Raw genomic sequence first — 25,934 nt, forward strand, 5'->3', positions numbered from 1 at the left:
CATACTTTTCCATTTCTGCAGGCCCTCCTTCACCACCTCAGGATTTACACGTCACAGATGCAGGCCGAAAGCACATTTGCATTGCATGGAAACCTCCTGAGAAGAATGGTGGAAGTCCTATTATTGGATACAATGTGGAGATGTGTGAAGCAGGAACAGAAAAATGGATGCGAATCAATTCTCGTCCAATTAAAGATCTAAAATGTAAAGTGGAGGAGGGAGTTGTTCCAGACAAAGAATATGTGCTAAGAGTCAGAGCTGTCAATGCTGTTGGAGCTAGTGAGCCATCAGACATCTCAGAAAAAGTTGTTGCCAAGGACCCAGACTGTAAGAATAAATTCCTTTTTCTTTTCTTTTTTTTTTTTTTTTTTTGTCAGATCTGCATAACTGAAAAACAGAAGGGTGTTTGGCAACTTTCTGATAACATTATGCTTACCTTTACAGGTAATCCAACCATTGATCTACAAACTCGTGACATTGTTGTTGTTAAAGGACAGAAGCTAAGTATCCCCATACCCTTCAGAGCTGTTCCATCCCCAACTATAACATGGCACAAAGATGGCAAGGAGTTGAAAGCTGGTGACAGAACAACAATGAAGAGTGACTACACTTCTGCATTGCTTGAAGTGATAGACAGTGTTCATGCTGATGCTGGTGTTTATACTATCACACTGGAGAACAAGCTGGCATCAACAACTGGCTCAGTCAATGTCAAAGTCATAGGTAACTATGTTCTTCCATTCTGAGATATAGGCTTATCTTCACTTGGGCCCTGCAGCTGACAGAAGACAGGGCTAGAAAGAAATGGCTTCTGCCAGGCAGAAAAATCACTTCAAGACACATGTAGATTGATGTTATGAAGTCCCATGAAAAAACGCTTTACCTCAAGTTGCTCTAACTATTCAGTGACTACTGAAAGCCCATTTTTTTTGAGAAGTTAGCATATAAATATAAAAATTTTAAGAATTCTGACTATTTTTCATCTTTGGAAGCAGAAGTTCATATAGATGCTGTGTAGTCCACACTTGTGGTCTTTGCTTTCTGCAAAGCAAAGAAATGAAATATAATTTCATATTTATAAGAATACACTTCCACATCTATTTAATTAACTACTTGCTTCATTCTTATTTAAAACAGGTCCACCTGGACAGTGTAAAGACATCAAGGCAAGCGAAGTAACCAAGAATTCTTGCAAAGTATCCTGGGAGCCTCCAGACTTTGATGGTGGTACTCCTATTTTGCATTACGTTCTGGAACGCAGGGAAGCTGGTCGTAAAACATATATCCCAGTCATGTCTGGTGAAAATAAGCTTTCATGGCAAGTCAAAGATCTTATCCCAAACTGTGAATATTACTTCCGTGTTAAAGCTGTCAATAAGATTGGAGGGGGTGATTATCTTGAACTAAGAAACCCAATCATTGCAGAAGACCCAAAACGTAAGTTTGTCTTTCTGTTAAATAATCTAAAAATCTGATTTTTAAATAAAATCTTCATACTCTCTTTTCTCATATGATCCTTCTTTTGATCTACTCTTTCACAGAGCCCCCAGATCCACCTGTCGACCTTGAAGTCCATAATCCAACATCAAAATCAGTAACTCTTACATGGAAACCACCCCTGTTTGATGGGGGAAGCAAGATTATGGGCTATATAATAGAGAAGCTTGCTAAGGGCAAAGAGAGGTGGGAGAGATGCAATGACTATCTGGTACCCTTACTAACTTACACGGTGAAAGGCCTTGAGGGAGGAAAGGAGTATCAGTTCCGTGCTCGTGCTGAGAATGCTGCTGGCATCAGTGAGCCTTCTCGGATTACTCCTTTTGTGAAAGCTGTGGATCCTATTGGTATGAATTGTTCATTAGATCATTTGTATTAATTGCCATATATCCTCAGACATATTGAAAGATTCTACGCTTCATTTCTCATTCTTTGTTATTACAGAGGCTCCAAAAGTCTTCCTTGCTGCAAACCTACAGTCTGGCCTTGAGGTGAAGAGAGGTGATGAGATCATACTTGAGGCACATATTTCAGGGTCACCCTATCCATCTATTACTTGGCTGAGGAATGATGAAGTTATCAGACCAGAGGATATCAAAAAGAGAGTAACAGCACCTAAAAAGAAGAAGGGTGAAGCTGAAGAAGAGAAACCTTTCCAACTTTCACTGCCAGAACGTATGAGTGTTGACAACCACAAGGAAGGAGAGTCCATACTATCAGTTCGTGACTCCATTAGAGCAGACCATGGCACATTTACAATTAAAGTAGAAAATGATCATGGAGTTGCAAAAGCCTCATGTGAAGTCAATGTGCTGGGTATGTAAAGAATGTCCTCAAAACATCTAGTTGTTCCGAGTATTAGGTAGGAAGTGCGCAAGTTGAGTACTCATCATTTTTCTTGGTTTACTAACAGATACACCTGGGCCACCAGTCAACTTTGTATTTGAAGATTTGAGGAAAAATTCTGTCCTTTGCAAGTGGGAGCCTCCCCTTGATGATGGTGGAAGTGAAATCCTAAACTATGTACTGGAAAAGAAAGACAATACAAAAGCTGAAATGGGCTGGGTCACTGTCAGTTCAACACTCAGGCATTGCAAATTCCATGTAACAAAACTGATTGAAGGAAAAGAGTATCTATTCCGTGTATTTGCTGAAAATAGAGTTGGAGCAGGACCACCATGTGTTTCAAAACCAATGACAGCTAAAGATCCTTTCTGTAAGTTTCAATTTTGAAAAACAACATTTTCAGAAAACAAGGTGTGAAACTCTATCAGACTGTTAGAATACTCAGCTTTATCTGTGCAGATGTTTCCCAGAAGAAACTTGAGCTATGTGATAATTATTGCACATTTTAAACCATTGAAATACAGACAACTATCAAAAATACTCTAATTTCAATGGTAAACACATAAGAATGATGATGACTGTCATAAAACTTTACCCTTAAAACACTTAACATCTGAATAGTGACATTCTTTGTGCTTCATAGACTAGTATTCTTATCAAAAAAGAGAACCATTGCAAATTTGCTTACTGATCACCTTTAGGAATCAAAGGCTCTAAGAGAACAGAAAAACTATGAATTAAAATTAGTAATTTGTTATATCATAGTGCTCTCTTAGCTTTCAATAAGCTCTGAAGAGACAGCAATGATGGCAAAACCACCTTTTTGTTTTTCAGCTCCACCAGATGCACCTAATAAGCCTGATGTGGAAGATGTAACCAGCAACAGTATGCTGGTTAAGTGGAATGAACCAAAAGATAATGGCAGCCCTATCATAGGATACTGGATTGAAAAACGTGAAATCAATAGTACTCATTGGGCTCGGGTCAACAGGAACCTTGTGAATGCTCTGGAAGTAAGAGTTGAAGGACTGTTGGAAGGTTTAACTTACATCTTTAGAGTGTGTGCTGAAAATGCAGCTGGCCCTGGTAAATTTAGTCCACCATCAGATCCAAAAACTGCGCAAGACCCAATAAGTAAGTGGATTAGGAGACGCTAATAGCAGACAGTTGACAAGATAGGATTCTTTAACTTTTATTTACACGTATTTGTTTGTTTGTTTGTTTATTTATTTATTTATTTATAGTGCCACCTGGTCCTCCAATTCCAAGGATTGCTGACACAAGTGCAACTTCCATTGAGCTAGAATGGCAACCTCCTGTGTATAATGGTGGTGGAGATATCACTGGTTACCATGTGTACAAACAACTGATGGGTGTGAATGAGTGGTCACGCTGCACAGCAAAACCCATTAAGGTCCTGCAGTTTACTGTTGGAGAGGTGAGGGAAGGTGCAGACTATAAACTCCGTGTTACTGCACTCAATGCAGCTGGAGAAGGACCACCTGGGGAAACTGAACCCGCAACTGTTGCAGAACCTAAAGGTATTGAGATTGTATTATTTTTAAGAAATGCCCAGATGCTTAAAAGGTGGGTTTGAATCCCTCCCTCCAACTAATGAGCTTTTTCTCTTTCTTCCACAGAGCCTCCCACTGTTGAGCTGGATGTTTCTGTGAAAGCAGGCATTCAGGTCATGGCTGGACAGACTATTAAAATTCCTGCTACTGTGACAGGGCGTCCTGCTCCCACCATTACATGGGCTATAGACGAGGGGGAATTAGACAAAGATCGAGTTGTTATTGAAAATGTTGGCACAAAATCTGAGTTAACCATTAAGAATGCATTGAGAAAAGACCATGGAAGATATGTAATTACTGCTGCCAATAGCAGTGGTTCAAAATCGGCGGGAACCAGAGTAGAAGTATTTGGTAAGAAAAATATTTTCTCAAATTAAACAAGCGTTTCTTTTGGTCAGTGTAGGCTTTACCTTACTTGTTTGATTTTGTTTTTCAGATGTCCCTGGACCAGTCCTTGACCTAAAGCCAGTAGTCACAAACAGAAAGATGTGTTTGCTTAACTGGTCTGATCCTGAAGATGATGGTGGCAGTGATATCATAGGCTTCATTGTTGAAAGGAAGGATGCCAAAATGCATACATGGAGACTTGCTGTAGACACAGATAGATCTAAATGTGATATTACAGGTCTAATTGAAGGGCAAGAATATAAATTCCGTGTTAGTGCCAAGAACAAATTTGGTACTGGTCCAGCTGTGGAAATAGGACCCATTCTTGCAGTTGATCCATTAGGTAAGATGACTCATTTTGCCAGGTTTTTAAAAAGAAAAAAAATTAATGGCAGATTAATTAGACAATATTTTTGTCTTTCCTTCTGTACAGAAAGTGTGTTTATTTTTCAGCTACATGGGTAGGCATCTACCTTAGCTTCATTACTTCAGTCAAGTTTCTGAATCAGTTCTCTGAAGCTAGTGTAGTTCTTTACATAGCAAAATATTGGTGCCAACTGAGACACTGATTATTACTTTTTTCTCTACATACATGAGAAACTTTATACGAGCCACAATCATACTCAGATTCTTTGCATGTAAAAACTATGGTTTTAAAAGGCCAGAGCCACTGCATTCTTATGATTTAAAATTCTCTGGAATTTTAATTTTTTCTTATTGCAATTTATCTGTATTAATAGGTCCTCCAACAGCACCTGAGAGGTTCATGTACACAGAGAGGACGAAGTCATCCATTACACTTGACTGGAAGCCTCCACGCAGTGATGGTGGTAGTCCCATCTTAGGATATATTGTTGAGAAGAGGAGACACGATTCAAAAGATTATGAGAGAGTTAATGCAAGGCTCTGTCCAAAAACGTCTCTTCTCGTTGAAAAACTCGATGAACTTCATATGTATGAGTTTCGTGTGAAAGCTGTCAATGAGATTGGAGAAAGCGAGCCATCACTGCCCCTCAATGTAGTTATACAAGATGATGAAGGTATATCAACTTTAAATAAAGCCATATAAATATCTTTAGAACACTTCAAGGCACTTTCTCTATTTCATCTCCATCTTCACTCTGTCACTTTCCTTCTTTCAGTGCCTCCAACGGTTACATTGCGTTTGGCTGTGAGAGGAGATACTATCAAAGTCAAGGCAGGAGAACCAGTTAGCATTCCTGCTGATGTAACAGGCCTGCCAATGCCGAAGATTGAATGGGACAAGAATGAAGTTTTAATTGACCAAACATCCGATGCACTTAAGATAAGCAAGGAAGAAGTATCTAGAACTGATGCAAAAACAGAACTCACCCTTCCTGCAGCAGTGAGGGGTGATAAAGGCACTTACACTGTGAGAGCTACCAATCGTCTTGGCACTGCATTCCGCAACGTGCATGTCGAAGTGTATGGTAAGGATGCAACATTTTAATAAAATGACAGCTATTTAAATGCCTTTGCCTTCTTTTTAATGTAGTTCCATGCTCTATTGCTTTCATACAGATCGTCCTTCTCCACCAAGAAATCTTGCTGTTTCTGATATTAAAGCAGAATCATGCTATTTAACATGGGATGCACCTCTTGATAATGGTGGTAGTGAAATTACCCATTACATTATTGAAAAACGCGATGCTAGTAAGAAGAAGTCTGAGTGGGAAGAAGTCTCCAAAGGCGCTGTTGAGAGAAGATATGGGGTAATTTATAAAATATTTTTATTACATACTTTAGTATGCATAAAAATAAAATTACTTCATATTTAATGGAAACTGCTACTTGCATAAGTACCTGTGCTCGTGCTCCATTTAGACTCCAGAATTACTGGATGAATGTTTCCTATCCATGCATCTGTCTTATCCCTTATGTGACAAAACAAAAGAAATTGTTCACTTTTGCTATTTAACCTCAGCTGAACTAGAGAGAAGACACCTTCCTTTCCATTTTCCAGAATTATTAATTTTTTTTTACCAACTGCAAGAACAAACACGATGACATTTTTATTTATGTTCAGTCCTATGCACATGAAATAAGAGTATTCTTAGGACATCACATAGAACTATGTAGTACATAAACATAAGTACATCAGTCTGATTGCAAGATAGAATTTGAAGTGAATACTTCTGCTTAAATCCAAATAAGTTGATTCTGAAAGCAGCCAAGTATTGATTTAAGTCCTCTTTTTCAGGTATGGAATCTTGCAACAAATGAAAAATACCAATTTAGAGTCCGGGCTGTAAACAAATATGGAATAAGTGATGAATGCCTCTCCGAAAAAGTTGTCATTAAGGATCCCTATGGTCTTCCTGGACCTCCTGGAAAGCCAAAAATTTTGGATCGCACCAGATCATCTATGCTGGTGACTTGGGAGCCTCCTTTGGACAACGGTGGCAGCCCAATAACTGGCTATTGGTTGGAGAAGAGAGAGGTGGGAGGTGTCTACTGGACACGTGTCAACAGGGCTCCTGTTACAAAACCATCAGTAAAAGGTCTGGAGCACAATGTGCTTCGTTTGGCTGAAGGTGTTGAATACCAGTTTAGAGTTATGGCTGAAAATCTTGCTGGAATTGGCCCTCCCAGTGAACCATCAGATCCAGCTTTGGCAGCAGATCCTATATGTAAGTATATTATTTGTATGACTGTCTTAGAGGACTGTATCACAGCAGAACAAAAACTGTGTTACTACTACTTTTTTAATTTATTAATGAAAATTATTAATAATGAAGTATTAATGTACTAACACTAATCAAAGGTTTTATTTGCATTAAACCTAAGAGAATATATTGACACAAAGTTTCTGATTTTAAAATTTTAAAAATAATTAGCTGTAATTTTAACTTTTTACCTCTTTTATGTACCTAATACTGTAATTACACCAGTGTAGGCATTGTCAAATAAACTTCTGCCTTGTACATAAGTATCCCTTGCTAACATAGGGAATATATATATAATCAGTATGCACATTCCAGTATTTATACTCTATATACAGGTACAGAAATGAAAATACTTGCATTCTTTTAGAAACCTATCTAGAAAAATATAGGAAGACACTAACACTCAGGTAATTTTTACTTGATCTTGTTTTACCAGTTGTGCCTGGTCCACCATCATGCCCAGAGGTCAAAGACAAAACCAAATCATCTGTAGCACTTGCATGGAAGCCTCCTCAAAAGGATGGTGGGAGTCCTATAAAAGGATATATTGTTGAAATGCAAGATGAAGGTAGTACTGATTGGAAGAAGGTGAATGAAGGAGACAAACTCTTTCCTACTTGCGAATGTGTTATTCCCAACTTGAAAGAGCTCAGGAAATACAGATTTAGGGTGAAAGCTGTAAATGCTGCTGGAGAATCAGAACCAAGTCCTGCAACATCAGAGATACCTATCCAAGATATTCTAGGTAAGAGTTCCAAGAACTGATTTCGGTATTTTTATGTAAATGCCACTTACTGCTATGAATGTTCAAAAAGGATGCCAAGCAAGCCAAAGTCAAAACAAAATAAAAAATTATACAAGAATGTAACAAAAGACTGACACACATCTTTGAAAGTTTCATTATTATGTCCATTGCCAGGGAATGCTCCATCAGGAAACTGATGAGCACCTACACACATACTAATGAAATACTGTTTATTTTATGAAAAATTTACAGCAATGAGTTTTTCTATTTGTATACTTCACAGTTTCCTTTTTGTATGTCCAGCCTTTCTCACATGAGCATGCATTCCACATGTTTCTGGGGGATTTCAGCTCAGTGATGATGGGATTTTGCTTTCAGTAGCTCTTAAAATTTATATATTTAAATATTTTTGCAGAGGAACCAGAAATCTTCCTTGATCTTGGAGCACAGGATTTGCTCTCTTGTCGTGCTGGCACAACAATTAAAATCCCAGCTGTTATCAAGGGTCGTCCAGTTCCAAAAACATTTTGGGAGTATGAAGGAAAAGCAAAAACAGCAGCAAAGGTTAGTAAAAGTAATAGGTTTTTTTCCTACACCTCTTTCTAGACATTTAAGCCTATTCCCTTTTACATTTATATTATTTCCATTTGTTTCTAGGAGGGAGGTCATAATGTACCTGAAGAAGCTCAGGTAAAGCAAGCTATACTTTTAACCTCAGTATTGTTGCATTTTTGAAACATAAATATTCAAGTTTGCTCTATAACTTCTTTTTGCTCTTATAATACGCAGGTGGCAGCAACTGATACACGTTCAGAGATTATCATCCCTGACTGCAACAGAAGTCACTCTGGACGATACAGTATTACAGCAAAGAATAAAGCAGGACAAAAGACAGTGCATGTCAGAGTCAATGTGCTTGGTATGGCTTGCATATACTGAAGTATCCAAATGTTAGGGTTTAGTCTTATTTTTCTAAATACTTAAGTAAAATTTTGTCTGTTGTGCTCTTATCTCAACAGATGTCCCTGGTCCACCAAAAGACCTTAAAGTAAGTGATATTACAAGAGGTAGCTGTAAACTCTCATGGAAGATGCCAGATGATGATGGTGGAGATAGAATCAGAGGCTATGTTATAGAGAAGAGAAATATTGATGGGAAGGCCTGGACTAAAGTCAATCCTAACTGTGGCAGTACTTCCTTTGTGGTACCTGATCTCATAACTGGCCAAGAGTATTTCTTCCGGGTACGTGCAGAAAACCGTTTTGGAGTTGGGCCTCCTGCAGAAACCATCCAGCGGACCACAGCCAGAGATCCAATCCGTAAGTAAAATTAAAGTCAAACAAATCCTTTAAACCACATGGTACTGCATGCTGGATTTATTCACTCTTCTGTTTTGTTTGTGAAGATCCTCCTGATCCGCCTATTAAACTGAGGATCGGCCTTGTAACCAAGAACACAGTGAGCCTGACATGGAAACCACCAAAGAATGATGGTGGAGCTCCTGTTACACATTATAATGTTGAGTGTCTCCGCTGGGATCGTACTGGAGAAGTGAAAGAGTCTTGGAAGCAATGCAACAGACGTGATGTGGAAGAAACAAAGTTTACTGTTGAGGATCTTGTAGAAGGTGGAGAATACGAATTCAGAGTCAAAGCTGTAAATATAGCAGGTCCTAGCAGACCTTCAGCCACTGTTGGCCCACTTGTTGTCAAAGACCAGACATGTAAGTAGCGATACTAGAAATACAAATTCCATTTTAAAATTATGAAGTCTTTTTGTATACTATTTTTTCAACATTTTGTTGTAGGTCCACCATCTATTGAGCTGAAAGAATTTATGGAAGTTGAAGAAGGAACAGATGTTAAAATTGTGGCCAAGATAAAGGGTGTACCCTTCCCCACATTAACATGGCTAAAAGCTCCTCCAAAGAAACCAGATGACAAATCACCAGTGGTGTATGATCAACATGTCAACAAGATCGTTGATGAAAATACTTGCACTTTATTGATCCAACAGTCTCGCAGAAATGATACAGGCCTATATACTATAACAGCTGTAAATGACCTGGGAACTGCTTCAAAGGAGATGCGCCTGAATGTTCTGGGTACATATCAAGAACTCTTACAATTACATTAATTGATAGCATGCATTTGATACTTGATTAATTATTCTCTCTTAAAACGTATCTTGTAGGTCGTCCTGGACCTCCAGTAGGACCTATTAAATTTGAATCCATTTTGGCTGATAAAATGACAATATCATGGCTTCCTCCATTAGATGATGGTGGTTCTAAGATTACAAACTATGTTATAGAGAAAAAAGAAGCAAATAGGAAGACATGGGTGGCTGTTACTAATGAGCCCAAGGAATGCATATTCACTGTTCCCAAGCTGATGGAAGGCCATGAATATGTGTTCCGCATTATGGCACAAAACAAATATGGTATTGGAGAACCTTTGGACAGTGAGCCAGAAACAGCACGAAATCTTTTCAGTAAGTAGAAATAAGCTTTCAAGTTATGTCCGTTGTTTCCATGTGCAGGTATGCATACAGCATCTGTTAAATACCACTGCTGTTTTCTCTCTTTACTAAGTTTTATAGAATAGCTTGAAGAGTTTTAGCAGTAGTACCTGGTTCTTAAAAGCATGTATAGCGCTTAAAATATTTTTCTGCCTATTTGTGTTATATTAAAGCACAATTTCAATACTTTTAATGCTTAAATACACAAGTAAATATTTGTTTGATAAGATTCAAGTTATTCTATTGTATTTGGACATTATTGATGTCTTGGACCAGAAAGAATCAATTTCCTACCTTCAGTTTTGAAAGATAAGTTATACAGAAAAGCTCAGACCTAGGAGGATTGTTAGGCTGGCAAGAGAAAATGGTTCTTAAAACAGCAAGTGTTAAGCTGAGCACTAAAATGAGGTAGTGATCCAGAAATAGGACAAAAAATTTTTTGACAATTTTTATCTAGAGGAAAGATGTTTCATTTTTCACAGAATTATATGTACCTGAATAGGGGTGAGAAACTGAATGAGGAAAGAAATCTTGTGCAGATGGCTAACTGCCTAGTGCAATGGTGACCATGTGAGTGCATAGCTCTTCTGCACTCTAGCTATTTCCATGTATTTGTAGCATATTTTTTTACAAGCTATGTGTGAATTTTTTCCCTTAGCTGTGCCTGGACCTCCTGACAAGCCAACAGTTAGCAGTATAACACGTGATTCAATGACAGTAAACTGGGAAGAACCAGAACATGATGGTGGCTCTCCTATTACTGGTTACTGGCTGGAGCGCAAAGAGACCACTGGAAAGAGATGGACCAGGGTTAACCGAGATCCTATCAAGCCTATGGCACTGGGGGTTTCATACAAGGTTACAGGCCTTATTGAAGGCTCTGAGTATCAGTTCCGTGTGTCAGCTATCAACGCGGCTGGAGTTGGCCCACCAAGCATGCCATCTGACCCAGCACTTGCTAGAGATCCTATTGGTAAATATTTAAATTATTTTTTTCTAAATTTGAAAGTATTCAAATAACATCATATAATACATTTTTATGCTATATGATGATATTTTTCAGCCCCACCTGGCCCTCCTATACCAAAAGTTACTGATTGGACAAAGTCTTCTGTGGACTTGGAGTGGTCTCCACCAGTAAAGGACGGTGGTTCTAGAGTCACTGGCTACATTGTTGAGTTTAAAGAGGAAGGAAAGGAAGAATGGGAACGGGTAGGTGGAAAACCATTGCAGAATCAGCACTTCTCTCTGTGTCTATCAATATGAATTGCTCCAGAAAAAATTTCTTTAAAAATTTTTGCTATTCAAGTTATTTTCTAAAAGTTTGTACCATAATTATCTTTGTATGTTTAAAATACCAGACAAAGCTTGTCCTTCCTCAACATGAAGTTTATTTTGCGAATACTAGATATAGAATTTTACAATTTTTATTTCAAGATGTCAGAAAATACGTAGGTAATATGTGATTAAAAAACACAGAAGACCAAGTTAGAACTGTCAGATAAGTAAACCTCAGTGGTATCAGATGATGTCAAAGTGTTTACAACTACTATGTTTCTACATTTTCCTAATTTTTTTCAATAGTGCATTACTGAAAATCTAACTGGTGCACACCTTGGCTATTTTTTGTATCTCCATAAATACATGGGTTCATTTTAAGTAAAACCCATATTTTCTATACTGTTTCCAGGTAAAGAGACTTTCTATTGAATTTTGAAAAGAAAATAAATTAATTCCCTTTTTTTTGTTGCTCTCACCTATACGAGTTGATGTGTCCAAAAATATATGTAATTCTTCTGAGACCAGACTATTGTAATTGCTAAATAGATAATTCTAACAACCTTCTATGTTAGAATATGTTAGAAAAAAGACGAATCTTTAGAGTAGCTTGTAGGTCCATGAGATATATTTCTTTTAAAAATTCTGATGAATTCTGTGTGAGCTAGATCCATGTACATCCATGTACACTTAATACTTTTGTGTTCTTGTAAATCTGAAATAACATCTAATGTCAGATTTGTTTCAAACTCTGCAAAGAAATTGATGGTATCTTGATGTTTGCTGATTACGATGTTTTTTTTCCAGGTAAAAGATAGAGAAATTAGAGGAACCAAGTTCGTTGTGACAGGATTAAAAGAAGGTTGTTTTTATAAATTTAGAGTTAGAGCAGTAAATGCTGCTGGCATCGGAGAGCCTGGAGAAGTTACAGACATTATTGAAATGAAGGACAGAATTGGTATTTATCATTTTGATTGACATTCTTAGTATCTCTAACACAAATTAAGAAAAGGAAGTCATTGACTTTTTTTTTTCTCTTCCCTCAGTGGCTCCTGATATTAATTTGGATGCAAGTGTCAGGGACAGAATTGTTGTTCATGCTGGAGGAGTAATTCGGATCATAGCATATGTCTCAGGAAAACCACCTCCGACAGTGAGTTGGAGCAGGGATGAGCAAGCTTTGCCAGAAGAAGCCAAAATTGAAGAAACAGCTATTAGTTCTTCTTTAGTCATCAGGAATTGCAAAAGGAGTCACCAGGGTTTATACACTCTTCTTGCTAAAAATGATGGTGGTGAGAGGAAGAAGACAATTATTGTTGATGTGCTAGGTAAATAGCAGCTTCAGTGCTTGTGAACAAGTACAGTTTCATAAGATTCAGCATGTATGTTTCAATACTCCATTTTTTCCTTTGCTTCCAGATGTGCCAGGCCCAGTTGGAATGCCACTCCTTACAGAGAATCTAACTAATGACTCTTGTAAATTGTCATGGTTTACTCCAGAAGATGATGGTGGTTCTCCTATTACCAACTATGTAATTGAAAAACGTGAATCTGACCACAGAGCTTGGACTCCAGTGACCTACACAGTTACAAGACAGAATGCTACTATTCAGGGACTCATTCAAGGGAAAGCCTACTTTTTCAGAATTGCAGCTGAGAATATAATTGGCATGGGTCCTTTCACAGAAACAACAAAAGAGATTCTCATTAGAGATCCAATAAGTAAGAATTTTTTTTTTGTTTGGGAGCTTTCATATGAGATTAATACACAAGGAAGATTCTGAATATGAAGAAAAATGAATCTACCTTATTTTTACTTTATTCACAGCCGTTCCTGACCGTCCAGAAGACCTGGAAGTAAAAGCAGTTACCAAGAACTCTGTTACACTAACTTGGAACCCTCCAAAATATAATGGAGGCTCAGATATCACCATGTATGTTCTAGAGAGCCGCCTCATTGGAAAAGACAAATTCCACAAAGTTACAAAGGAGAAAATGCTTGATAGGAAATTCACTGTAGAAGGCTTGAAAGAAGGTGACTCCTATGAGTTTCGTGTGAGTGCTTGCAATATTGTGGGGCAAGGCAAGCCATCATTTTGCACTAAACCAATCACGTGCAAGGATGAAATTGGTATGTTTCTTTTTCATATTTGTTTTGAAAATAATAATTACATTTACTGATTCCTTACTTTTTCATATTAATATTGCTGACATTTGTGGGCTTTGTGTATTTTGTGTTTCAGCTCCTCCCACACTTGACCTTGACTTTAGAGACAAGCTTATTGTCCGAGTTGGTGAAGCTTTCAGCTTGACTGGACGCTACTCAGGCAAACCTGCACCAAAGGTTACTTGGCTAAAGGATGATATTGTTGTGAAAGAAGATGACAGAATAAAGATTAAGACAACTCCTACAACTCTTTGTTTGGGGATAGTAAAATCTGTCCGTGAAGACACAGGCAGATATTGTGTTACTGTAGAGAACAGCACAGGATCAAGAAAAGGATTTTGTCAAGTTCATGTCGTTGGTAGGTTTTACTGAACAATATTGTATGTGATTTTTATTGGTGATTAGAATTCATTGATTTTTATAAAATTTAAGTATTGAAATCTGCTCTTTATTACAATAATTCAATTTACTGCTTTCTCAGTTATACTAAAAAGCTATTTATTTCTTTTAAGCACATATTTAACTCTGAATTTGTTTATTCAGCATGAATCATTTAATCTCTCTACATGCATTTAGAGAATCTCAACACTGTAAAAAATGTTAATCAACAAATACTTTCTAAGCATTGAGGAATTAATTCCAGTATGTCAAACATGTATTACAGAGGAATAACCCTGAAGTCTTGATTCCTTATTATAACTGTGCTGTCAAGTTTCTAATTTTATACTGTATTTGCTGTATTGACAGTGTTTAATCTATGTTGTTTTGTGAAGTTCATAAAAAAAGCATGGGTATGCTTTATTTTTTCTTAAACAGATCGCCCATCACCTCCAGTAGGCCCAGTTATATTTGATGAAGTCTTTAAAGATCATATGGTTGTTTCCTGGAAACCTCCATTAGATGATGGAGGCAGTGAAATTACAAATTACATAATTGAGAAGAAGGATACACACAAAGACTTGTGGATGCCAGTTACATCTGCGACAGTGAAGACAACATGCAAAATTCCCAAGCTGCTTGAAGGAAGAGAATATCAAATTCGAATTTATGCTGAAAATCTTTATGGCATAAGCGATCCTCTCATCTCTGATGAGATGAAAGCCAAGGATCGTTTCCGTAAGCTTTTAGTTTTCAATTTTATTTAGATACTCCAATCTTTAATCTGTTTGTAGTGCTCATACACTCTTTTTTTCTTCTCACCCCAGGTGTTCCTGATGCACCTGAGCAACCAATCATTAAGGATGTAACCAAAGACTCTGCTGTAGTGGTTTGGAACAAACCATATGATGGAGGCAAGCCAATAACAAACTACATTGTAGAAAAGAAGGAAACAATGGCTACAAGATGGGTCAAAGCTACCAAAGACCCAATTTTCCCTGGTACAAAGTTCAAAGTACCTGATCTTCTTGAAGGTTGTCAGTATGAATTCCGTGTTTCAGCAGAAAATGAAATTGGTGTTGGTGATCCTAGTCCACCATCAAAGCCAATTTTCGCTAGAGATCCAATCGGTAAAGTATCACATTTCATTTCTCATTGAATTTTAAATGCACTCAGTTTCAGTTTAAAAATTATTCTAATGGTTTCTTTTTTTTCTCTCCCATTTCTTTACTGTTTTATTTTTATAACAGCAAAACCAAGTCCACCTGTTAATCCAGAAGCAGTAGATAAAACTAAAAATTCAGTTGATTTATCTTGGCAACCACCACGCCATGACGGAAATGGCAAGATAATTGGCTACCTTATAGAGTTTCAGAAAGTTGGAGATGAAGAATGGAAACAGGCTAATCTTACAGCAGATTCATGTCCTGAAACAAACTACAAAGTCACTGGTCTTACTGAGGGATTAACCTATAAATTCAGGGTCAAGGCAGTCAATGCAGCAGGTGAATCTGATCCAGCGCATGTTCCTGATCCAGTAGAAGTAAAGGACAGGCTTGGTGAGTTTAATAAAATCAGATAAGTTAACCTAAGAACTGACCTTTTTTTTCCTCATTTTGTAAAAACTTGTATTTTTGATTCCAGAACCTCCTGAGTTAATACTTGATGCTAATATGGCCCGTGAACAGCATGTAAAAGCTGGAGATACCCTGAGACTTAGTGCTGTTATTAAAGGTGTTCCATTCCCAAAAGTTACTTGGAAGAAGGAAGATCATGAGGTCTCACCCAAGGCTGATATTGAAGTTACAGGAGTTGGCAGTAAACTTGAAATCCGTAACACTGTCCATGAAGATGGTGGGATGTACTCCCTGACAGTTGAAAATCCAGCTGGTTCAAAGACTGTTTCAGTAAAAGTTGTGGTCTTAGGTAATTTTTTTGTTTTCCCTTTATACAACATCTTTTTACTCTATAACTCAAGATTAGGAAATAAAGGAATTTCTGGAAAATATCTGTAAACCAAGTTATCAACCAAGTTATATTTTTATTTTTATGCAAATATAAAAAATAGAAAAAGGACTAAAAACAACATAAAACATAATATAGTTTATCTTGAAATTTACAATGTTTTTAAAGAAATGCTTCAGTTACCAAATAAATAACAGATTATATTTTTATCAATGTTAGATAAGCCTGGTCCGCCCAGAAATCTGAATGTCAGTGATGTTAGAAGCGACTCATGCTATCTCACTTGGATGGAACCAGAAGATGATGGTGGCTCTGTGATTACCAACTATGTAGTGGAGAGGAAGGATGTAGCTTCTGCACAGTGGGTAGCCATCTCATCATCCTCCAAGAAACGCAGTCATATGGCTAAATATCTGATGGAAGGCACTCAGTATCTCTTCCGAGTTGCAGCTGAGAATCAGTATGGTAGAGGTCCATATGTGGAAACACTTAAGCCTATCAAAGCTATAGATCCACTGCGTAAGTGTTTTTCAGTTATATGGTTTGATTTTTTTTATATGGGATTTGGTAATTTTGAGGTTGTCCTGTTGGTATGAACATGATACACTGGTACCGTAGATTTTTCATCCTAGTAACCATTTTGGTTTTGTGTTTCAAAAGATCCTCCAGGGCCACCAAAGAATCTGCATCATGTTGATGTTGACAAGACTGAAGTTTCCCTTGTTTGGAATCGACCAGATCGTGATGGTGGTGCTGAGATAACTGGGTATTTGGTGGAATATCAAGAAGATGGTGCAGATGAATGGACAAAGTTCCAGACAGTCCCTATGCTAGACTGTGTTGTTACAGGCCTACAGAAAGGAAAAATATACAAATTCCGTGTGAGAGCTCAAAACATTGTTGGCCTTAGCCTTCCAGATACAACTATACCAATTGAGTGTCAAGAAAAACTAGGTAATTTTTGTTTTTTCATGTTTTTTCACTGATTTTTTTTCTCTTTTTCTATAAGCATTTGCCCTGAAAAATTAATTTCCATTTTTCTCTAATTTCAGTACCTCCATCTGTGGATCTAGATGTGAAGTTAATTGAAGGTCTTGTTGTTAAAGCTGGCACCACAGTGCGCCTTCCAGCGATTATGAGAGGCGTGCCAGTTCCCACAGCAAAATGGGTTACTGATGACACTGAAATTAAACCAGATGGCAAATACAAGATTGAGACTGACAATTACTCAACTGTGCTTACTATCAAAGACTGTGTAAGAAAAGATACAGGAGAATATCTACTCACAGTATCTAATGCAGCTGGCAGCAAAACTGTGGCTCTGCACCTTACAGTTTTGGATGTTCCAGGCCCACCAACTGGTCCTATTAATATTCTTGAAGTAACACCAGAACATATGGTTATTTCTTGGCGCCCTCCTAAAGATGATGGTGGGAGTCCTATAATAAATTATATTGTTGAGAAGCGTCAATCAAAGAAAGAAACTTGGGGAGTGGTTAGCTCTGGAACAAGTCACACAAAAATTAAGGTTCCACGACTGCAGAAAGGATGTGAATATATTTTCCGTGTCCGTGCAGAAAATAAGATAGGCATTGGTGCACCTCTGGATTCAGAACCAACAGTTGCTAAATACATGTTTGATCCACCATCCCCACCTGGTAAACCAACTGTTTATGATATTACAGAAAATGCTGCAACAGTGTCTTGGACCCTACCAAAATCTGATGGTGGAACTCCAATAACTGGTTATATACTCGAACGTCGGGAAGCATCTGGTAAATGGGTCCGTGTCAATAAGACACCTATACTTGATATGAAATACAGAGTCACCGGTCTTTTCGAAGGCAACACATATGAATTCAGAGTTTTTGCAGAAAACATGGTGGGCTTAAGCAAACCATCCCCAAGCTCTGATCCAATAAAAGCATCACGTCCTATCACTCCTCCTGGACCACCTATAAATCCAAAATTAAAAGACAAAACTAAAGAATCAGCTGATCTTGTGTGGACAAAGCCCCTCAAGGATGGTGGCAGCCCAATTCTGGGATACATTGTGGAATGTCAGAAAAGTGGAACTACACAGTGGAATAGGATTAATAAGGATGAACTCATTAGACAGTGTGCTTTCAGAGTACCTGGATTAATAGAAGGAAATGAATATAAATTCCGAATAAAAGCTGTTAACATCGTGGGAGAAGGAGAACCAAGAGAACTACCAGAAACTGTACTTGCAAAAGATATTCTTTCTCCACCAGAAATAAGCCTAGATGTGACCTGTCGAGACTTAATTACTGTCCGAGTAGGTCAAACAATACGTATTACTGGTAAGGTAAAAGGCAGACCAGATCCTGAAATAACATGGTCTAAAGATGGCAAAGTACTAGTCCAAGAAAAGCATGTTGAAATGCTTCATGACCTACCTAATGTTGAACTGCAAGTGAAGGAAGCCAAAAGATCTGATCATGGCAAATATATAATAGCAGCTAAAAACAGCTGTGGACAGGCTCAAGCTTTTGCTATTGTTAATGTACTTGACAGACCTGGACCATGTCAGAACCTGAAAATAAGCTATGTCACAAAAGACTCTTGTATGATCTCTTGGGAGAGTCCAGTGGATAATGGTGGCTCTGAAATTACAAATTACATAGTAGAATATCGTCAGCCGAATCAGAGGGGGTGGTCAATTGTCTCCTCTGATATTACTAAGCGATTAGTAAAGGCAAATCTTGTAGAGAACCGTGAATACTTCTTCAGAGTTTGTGCAGAGAACAAAATAGGTCCAGGTCCTTGCATTGAGACCAAGACTCCTATTCTTGCTATCAATCCTATTGACAAGCCTGGAGAGCCAGAAAATCTTCACATTGCAGAAAAAGGAAAGACATTTGTATACCTGAAATGGAGAAGGCCAGATTATGATGGCGGAAGTCCCAATCTGAGTTACCATGTTGAAAGAAAACTGAAAGATTCAGATGAATGGGAAAGAGTTCACAAAGGCAGCATTAAGGAAACACACTACATGGTAGATAAATGTGTGGAAAATAAAATTTACCAATTCCGAGTTCAAACTAAGAATGAGGCCGGTGAAAGTAACTGGGTAAAAACAGCTGAAGTTGTTGTGAAGGAAGATCTCCAGAAACCAGTGCTAGATCTGAAGTTAAGTGGGGTTCTAACTGTGAAAGCAGGCGACACAATTAGAATTGAGGCTGGAGTCAGAGGAAAACCACAGCCTGAAGTTGTATGGGCAAAAGATAAAGATGCCACAGATCTCACCAGATCTCCAAGAGTCAGTATTGAAAACACTCCTGAAACATCTAAGTTTGTTCTCACAAAATCAAGGCGCACTGATGGTGGGAAATATGTGATTACAGCAACTAATGCAGCTGGTAGCTTTGTAGCATATGCTACTGTTATTGTCTTGGATAAACCAGGTCCCGTACGAAACTTGAAGGTCACTGACATTTCAAGTGATAGATGTACTGTTACTTGGGATCCTCCAGAAGATGATGGTGGTTGTGAAATACAGAACTACATCCTGGAAAAATGTGAAAGCAAGCGTATGGTTTGGTCTACATTCTCTTCCTCTGTCCTAACAAACTATGCCAAAGTGACACGCCTCATTGAAGGTAATGAATATATATTCAGAGTGCGTGCAGAGAATAAAATGGGCACTGGTCCACCAACAGAAACACATCCAATTATTGCAAAAACAAAATATGATAGACCTGGACGCCCCGATCCTCCAGATGTCACAAGAGTCAGCAAAGAAGAGATGACTGTAGTTTGGAATCCACCAGAATATGATGGTGGCAAATCAATTACAGGATACATTTTAGAGAAGAAAGAGAAGCGATCACTAAGATGGGTTCCTGTTACTAAAACCCCAATCCCAGAGAGACGCAAGAAGGTTACTAATCTCTTCCCTGGTCACGAATACCAGTTCCGCGTCAGTGCTGAAAATGAAGTCGGACTTGGAGAACCAAGCTTGCCATCAAGACCTGTAATAGCCAAAGACCCAATAGGTAAAATCCCACTCTATTTTTCTGTATTATTTCAATGTTAACAGATTGCTAAACTGTACAGCTGTGCTCTAATCTGTAATTTTTACTGTCTTGCAGAACCACCTGGTCCTCCCACAAACTTGAGAGTGGTTGATAGCACAAAGACTTCCTTAACCCTTGGCTGGGGAAAACCAGTGTATGATGGTGGTGCTCCGATTATTGGATATGTTGTGGAAATGAGACCAAAAGTTGAGGGTGCTGATCCTGAAGCAGGATGGAAACGATGCAATGTTGCTGCTCAAGTTATTCATACAGAATTCACAGCTACCAGCCTGGATGAGAAGCAATTATATGAGTTCAGGGTTTCTGCCCAAAACCAGGTTGGCCTTGGCCGACCAGCAGAATTGAAAGAAGCTGTGTCTCCCAAAGAAATACTTGGTGGGTTTTCCCATCTTCTTTTGGGGTATTTACATACAACACTTTATTTTCTTTAAGCTTATTTTGTTTAATGTGCAAAACTTGCATTTTATTTCTTTGTCTTTCAGAACCTCCTGAGATTGAGCTGGATGCCAGCATGAGAAAGTTAGTCACAGTCAGAGCAGGATGCCCTATTAGACTTTTTGCCATTGTGAGGGGTCGCCCAGCACCAAAAGTCACCTGGAGGAGAATGGGTATTGATAATGTTATCAGAAAAGGACAAGTTGATCTGGTTGACACTATGGCCTTCTGTGTCATTCCCGATTCCACACGTGATGACTCTGGCAAATATTCATTGACACTTGTTAATGCAGCTGGAGAAAAGGCTGTATTTGTGAACGTCAGAGTTCTGGGTAAGTAATGAGAGAAATACCTCAAGACAATTCTAAAACTATTTTGGATGTTCCTTGCAGGAATGTTTATTATCCTCAGGTGCAACAGTTTTTGAGCATAATTGTATCACCTAACACTAACCCCCTCCATGTAGACAACTGTTGATCCCCTTTAATTTTAACTTATTAAAGAAGAAAATACTAACATAAATTGAAATTTCTTCATAGATACTCCTGGACCTGTGTCAGACTTCAAGGTTTCAGATGTCACCAAGATGTCCTGCCATCTTTCATGGGCACCTCCAGAGAATGATGGGGGTAGCCCAGTGACTCATTACATCCTGCAGAAACGGGAGGCTGACAGGAAGACATGGGCAACAGTCACAGCAGAACTAAAGAAAACTAGTTTCCAAATAGCAAACCTTGTGCCTGGAAATGAATATTACTTCAGAGTAACAGCAGTGAATGAATATGGATCAGGTGTTCCAAGTGACATACCAAAACCTGTTCTAGCATCAGATCCTCTAAGTGAGTGTGCCTTTATGTATATTTTATGTCTGCCTCCATGGATGTTTTCTGTTTCTTCTTCTCTAGTTTTAGCAGATTTTTGCATTTTGGAGTTACTGCTTCTAAATGGAACAATGCTGCTAACTAATCAAGTATAAACATTAGTATGTCTGTATCAGTTTCTTTCAAATAATATGATCAATGAATATAGTACCTTTGAAATTTTTACGAGTTTCCATCTTTTATATATTGTTCTTGTTGAATTTGCATGGATAGCATCCAATATTCAAGAGTAAGAAAATCTTGGAAATTCAGTGTTTAATGTGTTCCTTTTTTCCCCTTAAAGGTGAACCTGATCCACCAAGAAAACTTGAAGTTACTGAAATTACAAAGAATAGTGCTACTTTAGGCTGGCTGCCACCACTGCGCGATGGAGGCTCTAAGATTGACGGATACATTGTCAGCTACAAAGAACATGATCAACCAGCAGATCGCTGGATGGAGTATTCAGTCGTTAAAGATCTCTCCATTGTTGTGGCTGGTCTGAAAGAGGGAAAGAAGTACAACTTTAGAGTGGCAGCTAGAAATGCTGTAGGAGTAAGTTTGCCAATAGAAGCTACAGGAGAATATGAAATTAAAGAACAACTCAGTAAGTAACAATTTGAATACTACTGAATATAGTGCTTCAATAATTAAATGAGTGAGATATACAGGTTTTTGAGTCACAGAAAGATGTTTGCTTTACGGAGTTATCTGGAGGATTATGGTTAACTGCACTGAATATTTTAACAGGTCAGGAAAAAATGAGAGTTGACCACTAAGTCAGAATTATTAAATAATTTTTCAGGTACAGTTGCAGTTGGAACTGAGAGATAAGAATTAGGGAGAAATAAATAAATAAATTTAAAATACCTTCAATTAGGTTTAAATGAAAGAGAAGAAGTGTCAGACTGGTAGTTTGAGAGATAAATTGGAAAGATGGGCTTATTTTAATGTAAGAGAAAATAAGTGGTTTATATTATAAGGTTGATTGGGAATCTAAAACAAAAATCATGGAGGACAGGTTAGCCTATTTAAGGTGGCAGAGTTTCTGAGGCACAGAAAGATGTAGGGTAAGGGCAAGATGAGTAGAATCTTCTTAATTTGGGACATGGGAAGAAAAAGAGAGAGGTACAGGAACAGCAGAATGAAAAGTAGCCAGTGGAAGGAAGTACACCAAACATGCTGCCAAGTTTTGTTTTGGGAAAAATTTGATTTTGTGCAAAAGAAGAAGTAGGAGAAAAATAATTGAAAGATACAGAAAGACTGACTGTGCAAGCAGGTTTATCTCAGTAAGAACTTCCATTTTCTTCTGAATGTTTCTCGTAGAAGGTCAGCAATAAGCGAGCAACAGGTTTCAGATAAAAAGAGAAATTATATTTTGTGCATTAGTAGTGCACAAATCTCTACATAAATGTGTGTGAAGGCAATCCAAAGTCATAAATATTCTCTTATAAACTGTACAATAATACAAAAGTAAGACTGGAATGGATATTGTCACCTGCAGAAACGGAAGTTGTCCATAAGTGGAACCTAAAATAAAGAATTTCTAGTTGTTCATACAGATGATTCCACTTAAGAGAGAAGCAGAGAAGTTTCACATGAAAAAATAAGAAAAGTTAATTAATATGTCAAAGAAGTTGAACTTATTTGCCTCTGTGTGTGTTTTTTTTTTTTTTTACAGTCCCACCTAAAATTCTGATGCCTGATCACGTTCACATTAAAGCTGGAAAGAAACTGAGAATTGAAGCTCATGTATATGGGAAGCCTCAGCCGGTCTGTAAATGGCTGAAGGGAGATCAAGATGTAGTTACATCCAGTCGCCTTGCTGTGCATAAAGCAGAAAAGTCTTCTGTTCTTATTATTAAGGATGTAACAAGAAAAGATACTGATTTTTATACTCTTACTGCAGAAAATAGCTCTGGTACTGATAGTCAGAAAATCAAAGTGACAGTCATGGGTATGTTCCATTTGGTTGTTTTTCAGTCCAGCTTTATACAAAGCTGGTTTTACTATATTCCAGTGGTTGCCTTTTATTTCATCCCTTTTTTCTTGATATACTTTTCTCATGCAGATAAACCAGGTCCGCCACAGCCTCCATTTGATATTTCTGAAATAGATGCTGATGCTTGCACTCTTTCATGGCACATACCTCTTGAAGATGGTGGCAGCAACATTACAAACTATGTAGTTGAGAAATGTGATGTAAGCCGAGGAGACTGGGTAACAGCTTTATCTTCTGTCACAAAGACAAGCTGCAGAATTGGAAAACTGATTCCTGGAGAAGAGTATATGTTCCGTGTTCGTGCTGAAAATCGTTTTGGGATTTCTGAGCCGCTTCCTTCTGACAAGATGATCGCAAGATTCCCATTTGGTATGCTAGTTTTTGATAGCAGCATTTCTCTATTTAAACTTTCTACTAGAAAACACACAATTGATGTCTATCTTCATATTACTTTCTAGATGTTCCCAGTGAACCAAAGAATGCACGTATTACCAAGGTCAATAAGGACTGCATTTTTGTTGCTTGGGATAGACCAGATAGCGATGGAGGCAGTCCAATCACTGGTTATCTCATTGAGCGCAAAGAAAGAAACAGTTTACTGTGGGTGAAAGCTAACGACACCGCTGTGCGCTCCACAGAATACCCTTGTGTGGGCCTCATCGAAGGTCTTGAGTATACTTTCAGAATTTATGCATTGAACAGAGCTGGAGCAAGTAAACCTAGTAAACCAACCGAGTTTGTCACAGCAAGAGCACCAGTTGGTAAGCCACCCATACCAATACTTTGCAACAGACTGTTTTTATGATAATTTTCAATATATCTGCAACTTATGATCTTTAGGTTGCCCTTCTGTTTATACTTTCCTGTTTATAATGACATCACTCTGATTGCACTGTCTAGGTATGCAGTAAATAGGATCCAGTAATGTTAAAGCCATTTTTTAATGTATTAGTTCTTTTTTGAAAAATATACTACAATATGTTTTTATTTGCCATAGATCCCCCTGGAAAACCTGAAGTTATTGATGTCACTAAGAGTACTGCATCACTGGTATGGACAAGACCGAAGCATGATGGTGGTAGCAAACTTATTGGCTACTTTGTGGAGGCCTGCAAATTACCTGGTGATAAGTGGGTTCGGTGCAATACAACTCCATATCAAATACCCCAGGAAGAGTATACTGTGACTGGTTTGGAAGAAAATGCTCAGTACCAATTTAGAGCAATTGCCAAGACAGCAGTTAACATTAGTCGACCTTCAGAACCTTCTGATCCAGTGACCATTCATCCAGAAAATGGTAAGGAATACAAAAGCATTTGATAGCTCTGGAAGGAGTCTGTGCATATTGGGAACTAACACTCATGTGAAGAACGAGACATTCACCTCCTACTAGATCAATTAACTTTTGGACTCTTTCCTTTCAGTTCCTCCCAGAATAGAGTTGGATCTGTCTATGCAATCACAGCTTACAGTAAAAGCTGGAACTAATGTGCGCCTGGAGGCAAATGTGTATGGCAAGCCAATGCCAGCAATCACCTGGAAGAAAGAAGGAGAAGTTTTAAAGCCATCTGAAGGTCTTAAGATCACCACAAAGAGAAATCTTGCTACAGTTGAGTTGTTCAGTGTTAACAGGAAGCAAACAGGAGACTACACTATCACTGCTGAAAATGCAAGTGGATCAAAGTCAGCAACCATTAGGCTTAAAGTACTTGGTAAGCTAAAGACTGTCTATTAATAAACACATTTATAATTAAATTATATAGCAAGAGATGGAACCATAACAATGCGATATTAATTGTTCTAGATAAGCCTGGCCCACCAGCTTCTGTCAAGGTCAAACATATGTATGCAGATCGTGCAATGCTTTCTTGGGAGCCTCCTTTGGAAGATGGAGGTTCAGAAATTACTAACTACATTGTAGACAAGCGTGAAACAAGCAGACCTAACTGGGCCCAAGTCAGTGCCAATGTACCTATTACAAGCTGCACTGTGGAGAGACTGATAGAAGGACATGAGTATCAGTTCCGCATTTGTGCTGAAAACAAATACGGTGTTGGAGACCCCATCTTAACTGAACCTGCAGTTGCTAAGAACCCGTATGGTAAGTGCTTTGTGGAATAGTTTCATTAATCACTGGGTTTTTGTCTATACTTAAGAATGTGAGTGTAATTTTCAAATAAATCTCCACAGATGTGCCCGGACCTTGTGATCCACCAGTAATTAGCAATGTAACAAAAGACTTCATGACTGTTAGCTGGAAGCCGCCAGCTAGTGATGGTGGATCCCCAATAACTGGTTATATACTTGAGAAGCGTGAAACGAAGGCTCTTAACTGGACAAAAGTAAACAGGAAGCCTGTCATTGAAAGAACTGTTAAAGCTACTGGACTCCAAGAAGGAACAGAGTATGAGTTCCGGGTGATAGCATTGAATAAGGCTGGACCTGGCAAGCCTAGCGCACCGTCTAAAGCTGTGTATGCTCGTGACCCTCAATGTAAGCTAAAAGTCTCAGATATTTTCCATTATTATTTCC

The 25,934-nt window shown here is 38.2% G+C and overlaps 1 protein-coding gene across 1 annotated transcript in view; it reads left to right on the forward strand.

Moving 5' to 3' along the window:
• Positions 1-25,934, forward strand: part of TTN (titin) — a 235,038-nt gene that overhangs the window by 157,884 nt on the left and 51,220 nt on the right. The window contains 47 exon segments of the mRNA XM_071434272.1: positions 22-327; positions 445-723; positions 1,138-1,437; positions 1,542-1,844; positions 1,942-2,313; positions 2,411-2,713; positions 3,178-3,477; positions 3,588-3,884; positions 3,984-4,268; positions 4,354-4,647; positions 5,045-5,344; positions 5,447-5,755; positions 5,847-6,037; positions 6,526-6,955; positions 7,428-7,736; positions 8,152-8,300; positions 8,394-8,426; positions 8,526-8,655; positions 8,756-9,055; positions 9,142-9,459; positions 9,544-9,840; positions 9,930-10,229; positions 10,915-11,229; positions 11,320-11,468; positions 12,342-12,492; positions 12,581-12,862; positions 12,954-13,256; positions 13,363-13,665; positions 13,778-14,059; positions 14,518-14,817; positions 14,907-15,209; positions 15,330-15,638; positions 15,724-16,005; positions 16,264-16,563; positions 16,705-16,998; positions 17,097-20,063; positions 20,160-20,480; positions 20,588-20,872; positions 21,080-21,379; positions 21,705-22,007; positions 23,082-23,357; positions 23,472-23,771; positions 23,861-24,163; positions 24,400-24,699; positions 24,827-25,114; positions 25,207-25,503; positions 25,593-25,895. Coding sequence (XP_071290373.1) covers positions 22-327; positions 445-723; positions 1,138-1,437; positions 1,542-1,844; positions 1,942-2,313; positions 2,411-2,713; positions 3,178-3,477; positions 3,588-3,884; positions 3,984-4,268; positions 4,354-4,647; positions 5,045-5,344; positions 5,447-5,755; positions 5,847-6,037; positions 6,526-6,955; positions 7,428-7,736; positions 8,152-8,300; positions 8,394-8,426; positions 8,526-8,655; positions 8,756-9,055; positions 9,142-9,459; positions 9,544-9,840; positions 9,930-10,229; positions 10,915-11,229; positions 11,320-11,468; positions 12,342-12,492; positions 12,581-12,862; positions 12,954-13,256; positions 13,363-13,665; positions 13,778-14,059; positions 14,518-14,817; positions 14,907-15,209; positions 15,330-15,638; positions 15,724-16,005; positions 16,264-16,563; positions 16,705-16,998; positions 17,097-20,063; positions 20,160-20,480; positions 20,588-20,872; positions 21,080-21,379; positions 21,705-22,007; positions 23,082-23,357; positions 23,472-23,771; positions 23,861-24,163; positions 24,400-24,699; positions 24,827-25,114; positions 25,207-25,503; positions 25,593-25,895 — 15,921 coding nt within the window.

This window comes from Agelaius tricolor, unplaced genomic scaffold (genome assembly GCF_023055355.1).
Source record: "Agelaius tricolor isolate 1412-34295 unplaced genomic scaffold, bAgeTri1.0.p SCAF_10, whole genome shotgun sequence".
Lineage (NCBI taxonomy): Eukaryota > Metazoa > Chordata > Aves > Passeriformes > Icteridae > Agelaius > Agelaius tricolor.